The sequence below is a fragment of the Pseudopodoces humilis genome, chromosome 17, assembly GCF_049639895.1.
Source record: "Pseudopodoces humilis isolate 2021_Gansu_Grassland_sample_001 chromosome 17, ASM4963989v1, whole genome shotgun sequence".
Taxonomy (NCBI): Eukaryota; Metazoa; Chordata; class Aves; order Passeriformes; family Paridae; genus Pseudopodoces; species Pseudopodoces humilis.
The window spans coordinates 6321632-6328171 of record NC_142216.1 but is presented as its reverse complement, the minus strand read 5'-3'; the positions used below and the strand labels follow the sequence as shown (position 1 = coordinate 6328171).

Genomic DNA, 6540 nt, shown 5'->3' with positions numbered 1-6540 from the left:
GCAGGATAAAAGCATCCGTCCACCAAAATATATGGGAAAATCCATGCTACTGTGCCAGTCCTGATGGAAGGGTACGCGTGTGACCGTTCCTGCATGATGGGGGTGCCTGGGGCAGCCCTGTCTGGAAAATGATCCACAGAACAGGGGGTAGGGATGGAAGAGGGGATGTTAAATACAATATTTCACATGGACGGGTGGTAGGGGTATTGTGGCAAACTGCCCAGTCAGGGGCTACCCGATGCCAGTGTCCCCCCCACCCCCGCTCATACGCATCGGGTTCGAGGGTCTCAGATATCTGAAATATCTGAAATATCTGAAATATCTGAAATATCTCTGCTCTTCAGCTGCCACCTGCCCTGTGCCGAGCGCGGGGGGAGCGTGGGGGTCCCGGGTACTGAGCAGAGGATACCGACCCTCGCACAGCCGGGGCACCCCCGAGTGGGACGTGAGGAGAGCCGCAGCCCTGGGTGGAGGGGTGGGTGGTGGGGAGGTGGTCGTGCTTCCCCCATCGGAGCGGGGTGATGTGTGTGTCCCGGGGTGGTGGGTGCAGCTCCCAGCCCCCCGCTCCAAGTGCCGGCTCGGCGAGGTTGGGAAAGCGGCGCTTCCCGTCCCAGCATCCCTGCGAGTCCAGTCCTGCGCTTGGCAGCGAAACCGGGGAAGGGAGGGGAAAAAAAAAAAAAAAAAAATCAAAAGGGGAAGGGAAAATGTGAGCGTCCTTGGGGGAGGGAGGGGAATCGGGCGGTGGGCCGGGCTCGGAGAGAGGGCTCATCCCCTCTGCTCGGGGCTTCATAGACCGGCTGCTGCCAGTTCGGTTCCGCCGAGGTCCCTGCCCTCCGCTCGCCTCCCCACCGCTCGGAGCAGCTTCCCGGACCCACCCCGGCCCGTTCCCGGCGCATTCCCGGAGGATGCTGTGCGCGGGGCTGGCGCTGGCGCTGTGCGCGCTGCAGCTCGTCCCGGCCGCGCTCGCCGGGCCGCAGCCGCAGCTGCTGGTGGAGCGCAGCGGGGCCCGGAGGCTCAGCAAGGTGAGGAGGGACCCCGCACCTCTCGGGCACGGAGGGGGCTGCCGGGGGGCTCGGCGGGGCGGGGAGGGGGAATACTCCGTCATTCCGATTTCCTGCCCCGTCAGCGTGGAAGATCGCTGGTGGGTGCGGGTTTGTGGCTGGGCAGGGGAGTGAAGCCCACGGAGCCCCTGGGGCCCCGCAGCCCCCCGCGCTGGGGAGCAGTACTGGAGGTTGGGGGCAGCTCGGAGCAGGAGGGATCCAGTGTTTACAAACACTTCTCAGCGCAGAAACCCAGCGGCCTCCTCCTTCGGATGATCGTCTCCCGGCTCTCATATTGCTGCTCCATCAGTGTTTTCCAGTCCAGGTTCTTCTTCCCTATTCCCACGGAGTGCTGGGCCGGGCTCATTAACACGCGCTGATTAAGACACAGCCGATTACCACGTGTAACTCTCACGCGGTGTGGAGGGAAATATTGCAATTTATTTTCCAGGAAAGCTGTGCTTGCCCGAGGGAAAAGGGAACCGGTTGGGAAGGCTGGAGGGGGCTCGGCGGGCAGCAATCTGGAGCCACACGCTGATGCTCAGCTCGCTGGAGGCTCTGGCTGCAGACTCTTGGGCTGGGGGCTCTTGGGCTGGGGGCTCCCAGCTCTTGCTCAGTGTTGGGGTGCAGCCTACCCTTGTCCCGACTTGTCCTGAGCCCTGTGTCCTGCCTTGGGCTGCTCCCGGCGGGCGAGCAGGATGGTGGGACGGGCTGCTCAGCTGCGTGGGCTGCGCTGTGCCCGCTGGGGCTGCTGCGTGGCACCAGGCAATACAGCCTCCACCGGTTCTGCGGCTGTGAGAGCCCCACATCGTGCCATGGGGACACGGGATGCTCCGGCCAAACCTGCTTGGGGAGGGAGCTGGGACTGGTCTCTTTGCCACTTGCCTCTGGCTGATGCAGACATCAGCCAGCCTCTGAGGCTCAGAGGTGGCTGATGCAAACAAGTGCTGCCATCCCTCCACCTTTGAATCGGAGTGTCTTTACTGGTGGTGGCTGGAGAGGCTGGTGGGACTTGTAGGAAACAAGGGAGATGTCCCAGCATGACTCTTAACTCAGACAGGACACATAAGTGATGTCCCTCATTCGGGTGACATCTCCTTACATGTAGATTTTCATAATCCCATAGGGAAATGCTGCTTCCCTGGCTCATTTATACTCTGTAACAGGATTTGTACTCATTTGTAGCTCAGGATCAGGGCCCTGGGGTGTATCAGGCAGAGGATGAGCCCGGCTTATCTGGTCCCTGAGTGATTCCTGCTCCTATGTGGAACAAGGTGGCTGGAGCTGGTGGATGAGGGCTCGCAACAGTAGGGCTGATCCTGGATGAGGTGGGAGGTTGTCCCAACCCTACAGCCCCTCCAAGGGGATCCCCTCACACTCCTGCCCCAGCATCCCCCTGGAAGCCACCACTTGGTCCCAGCTTGCTCTGACCTGTCCCCACACACCTTGCTTGGTGCCACTGGCATGAAGAATACGTCTTGCCGTGGTCACATGCAAAGTGTATGGACGCAGAGCTGAGGCAAGTTTGGAAATTGCAGCCTGGTAATCTTTGGGTGTAAAGTACATACAAATGAACACATGAACAGGGTTTCTACAATGTCATCAGTCTTGGAAAGCTGGGAGCTCAAGAACTGGCATTTGAAGGGGCTGAAGGTCATTTTCTGGCTCTTTGTGAGCAGATGTTTGGCAGGGGTCAGAAGTGCAGCTCTGGATAAACCTCCTGCAAACACAAGAAAGGGCTTGCCCTGCCTCTAACTTCTCCTGTCCCTCGGTGCTGCAGGTTGGTGGCTTTGCCTGGGAGAACTGTGGTGACAAGAGGGACCCCGTGGTGCTGCAGAGCCTCTCTGTGGCACCTGACCCCATCAGCATCCCGGGGAGCCTGCGTGTCAGCGCAGCTGTCAAGAGTGGCAAGAGCATGGGTTCTCCTCTGAAGGTAAGTGCCAGATGTGTCTCTGTGTGGTGAGGGAGGGCAGAGCTTCTCCAAACCACTGGCAGCTGGGAAATGCCTGTCACTGGGTACAGGAATGAGCAGCCCTTGGGGAGTGAGGTGCAGGGAGGTGCAGGGCTGAGCACACTGGGCTCTGTAAGCCAGAACAGGCCAGTGGGCATGGAGAGACCTGTGGTGGGAGCAGACAGTTGAGCAGGAGCCTCACAACCTTGTCCCTAGGACAGAAACCACCTGAGTTGTCTCATGTCTTGGGGATGTAATGGCTTCAGGAGGGAAGTGAAATCCAAGTGCTGTGGGTGCTCCTGGAGGTCACTGTGGCACTTGTTTTTCAGCAGCCAACACAGCTGCTCCCTCCAAGGACATGCCACGGCACTGCTCAGGGAGCCTTGGGCCATGCCAGCTGCCCTGCACCACTTTTTGGGAAGTGTTTTGGAATGAGACAGAACATGTCTCTTGTCCAGTGTGCATGGGCTGTCTTGAGCAATACTCTGGTGTCTGTTTGGGCCTGGGACTGTGGGGCAAGTGCTGGGGAGTGTAGAGCCAGAGCTACAGGATGGGAGCACCCTGTTTTGGGATAGGCAGAGGAAAGGAGAAGGAGGTGGGGATGTGAGGTGTTGGGCAGTGTTAGCTTAAGGGGTCAAGCTGAGGTTGGAAGAACAGAAACTGTAGGTTGAGAAGAACTGAAAGCAGGGCGGGAGGCAGGAGGGCATTAAGTGACCTCATGGACATCCCAAAGATTTCATGGTCAGGAGATGAGGGAGTTGGCTGGTGAGGAGCTGTGAGTGCCCCTGCTGGTTGTGCTGGTGCTGAACACCTTCCCTCCAGGCAGTGCTGGTGGTAGAGAAGGCACTGGGTGACCTCTGGATCCAGCTGCCCTGCATCGACCAGCTGGGCAGCTGCACCTACAATGACGTCTGCAGCATTCTGGATGAACTCATCCCACCCGGCACACCCTGCCCGGAGCCCCTGCTGACCTACGGCATCCCCTGCCACTGCCCCTTCAAAGCGGTACGGCCGAGCCCCCGCGGTGACGCTGGCAGTGCCAGTGGGTACCACTGTGCTGGCTGGGCTTTTGGCTGACCTCTTGCCTATCTGTCCCCTCTCTCCATAGGGCTCCTACTCCCTGCCAGCCAGCGATTTTGACGTGCCCGATGTGGAACTCCCTTCCTGGATGACCAATGGCAACTACCGCGTCCGGGTGGTTGTCAGCAATGGTGGGGAGGAGCTCAGCTGTGTCAAACTGGCCTTCTCCCTGCACTCCCACTGAGGGGTGGGACACTGTCCCTCCTATCCTCACCAGCTTGGTCCCCTGTCCCATCCCATCCAGTTGCATCCCATCCTGTCCCAAGCCATCTCTGTGAGGTCCATTCCTCCTGCAGGCAGCCCCTGTTCCCCCTGCAGTGCCTCCTCCCCTGCTACACCCAGAGAGGCCCCTTTGGCTGTTCTGCTGTCCCCAAACACACCACCAGGGTGTCTCCTGCCTGGACAGGGTGGCCTTGAAGCCTAACTCCAGCATGATCTGGGGTTGTTATTTTTTATCCAGTTTCTTTTTTTTTTTTTCTCTTAATCCTATCAGGGCAATTTTAAACAAAAACATTCCAGGGAAAAGCAATATTACCTGGAGCAGTCCATGGGGAGTGTTTGGGAATGCTGGGGCAAGCTGGAGGGATGCAGCATGAGTTGCAGAGGGTGTCCCTGCTTCCCACCATCTCTGGCCTTAGCGTGGGGCTGTTTTTTGCAGAAGTGTCCCCAAAGTGGCTGCAGGAGACCTGTCCCCACACAGCAGTTTTGAATCTGCTGTTGCTACATCCCTGTCCCACACAGGGAACCAACTTGGTGGCATGAGGCACCTGTGAAGGCACCTCCCCATGCCCCTCCTGTGGCAAACATCAGGAGCACAAGAGGATAGAAACCATCCGAGCCCTACATGGACATTCATGCTTAGGGGAGTCCAAGAGGCTGGTGATGCTCCCAGCAGCAGAAGAGGTTGCTGGTTGATGGCTGTGCTCACTCCAGAGGGGGACACAAGGCTGTGATGAGCTGCTGGAGCACAGCCTGGCTGAGGACCAGTCCCACTTATCTCATTTTTCCTCTGGGAGTGAGCTGAGGCAGGGTGCTGCATTGGGACTATCCTTCCCTTGTGCTGGCAGAGGCACCCAAACACAGCAGAATCCTGAACATGGGATGACTGGGAGATGACCATGAAGACCAGCAGCCTGGATCCTATTTGGGGGCGTCCTGGCTGTGGCTGGGGACTGTCATGTGGGCAGGTAGCATCCTTATTGCTGCAGTTTCAGGGAGGGCATGAGCCTGTCATCACTCCCCTGTGCCAGGTGCCACCAGGTATGCACATCCCTTGCTGTCCCTGCCTGCTTGTGTTATTTAGCCCCTCGATAGGGCTGGTCTTCTACGAGCACTTTATACGCCTTAACTGCTGTGGGTGTTCCTCCACCATGCAGATGTGCTTCCACTGCCTTTCTGTGCCCTCCACTCGCTTTGTTTCACCCTGTGGCTCTGCCTGGAGAAGTACTAACCCTCTGCCCCTGCTTCCCCTTCAGTGCCAGGGCAGCAACCTCATTTTGGGCAGGTTCTGCAGGTTCTTAATAAATCTTTTTACCAGGATGTAGAGCTGGTGCTTCTTGTTGCTGGGAGGTGACATTTATTTCGCTGGGAATAGTGTGGATGTGGGTGTGAGTTGGGGGAAATGGAGGTGGTGGGGTGGGGGCAGCGGTGGAGGATGCTGTGGCCAGTGGAACTGAGCAGCCCTGAGGCCAGTTCCTGTGTGAGGGGCAGGGATCTGCAAATGCTGCTTTCTGATGTGGGGACAGAGGGACACAGCCATGGCCCAGGGGGCCACAGCCCATGCTGGGGGGCTTTGAGGGTGTCGCTCATCCTGGTGACCTCCTATAACCCTGACACCTGTATGGCTCTGCAGGCCTTGCTCCAAGGAACAGCCCTGCTGTGGGGGATCACAGAAGCAGGGAATCAATTAGCTTGAGAAAATCTCTGTGATCAGGAGCTCACTTTGTGAGTCCAAGCTCTGGCTGAACACCACCATGTCCACTACACCATGGCGCTGAGTGCCGTGTCATCTTCCCTTAAACACCTCCAGGGATGGTGATTCCACCATGTCCCTGGGCAGCCCACTCCAATGTCTAATCACTCGCTCTGTGAAGAAAGGCTTCCTAAAATCCAAGCTAAACATTTCCTGGTGCAGTTTAGCACCACGTTCTCTTATCATGTTACTGCCTGGGAGCAGAGCCTGGCGCCACCTGGCTTCACCCTCCTTTCAGGGAGCTGTAGAGCGTGAAAAAGCCACCCCCGAGCCTCCTCCAGGCGGAACAGGCTGAGGTCTCTCCCAGCACTCGTGCTGCAGACCGCTGCCGAGCTCCGTTCCCGTCTCCGGCCTCCGCTCGCTGCCCGCGGCCCTTCGAGGCTCGGCCCTGCCGCCCTTCCCCACACGCGGCCCCCTTCCGCCAGGGGGCGCCACCGCGCCTCACCGCCCCAGCCCCGCCCCGCGCGGCCCCGCCCCTCCTGCCCCCGCCCCTCGCC

The 6540-nt window shown here is 58.9% G+C and overlaps 1 protein-coding gene across 1 annotated transcript; it reads left to right on the top strand.

Moving 5' to 3' along the window:
- The first annotated feature begins 730 nt into the window (after positions 1 to 730).
- On the top strand, positions 731 to 5610 carry GM2A (ganglioside GM2 activator). Its single transcript, XM_005523758.3, has 4 exons — positions 731 to 1022; positions 2821 to 2973; positions 3814 to 3996; positions 4100 to 5610. Exons 1-4 carry the CDS (start codon positions 906 to 908, stop codon positions 4253 to 4255), a joined length of 609 nt encoding a protein of 202 aa, XP_005523815.2. The 5' UTR covers positions 731 to 905; the 3' UTR covers positions 4256 to 5610.
- The last annotated feature ends 930 nt before the right edge of the window (positions 5611 to 6540 follow it).

Excerpts from the sequence above, each read along its gene's own strand:
- GM2A (XM_005523758.3), top strand. The coding sequence starts at position 906 with ATGCTGTGCGCGGGGCTGGCGCTGGCGCTGTGCGCGCTGCAGCTCGTC. Across the intron at positions 2,974-3,813 it reads GCATGGGTTCTCCTCTGAAG|GCAGTGCTGGTGGTAGAGAA; the intron begins GTAAGTGCCAGA and ends CCTTCCCTCCAG. Across the intron at positions 3,997-4,099 it reads GCCACTGCCCCTTCAAAGCG|GGCTCCTACTCCCTGCCAGC; the intron begins GTACGGCCGAGC and ends CTCTCTCCATAG.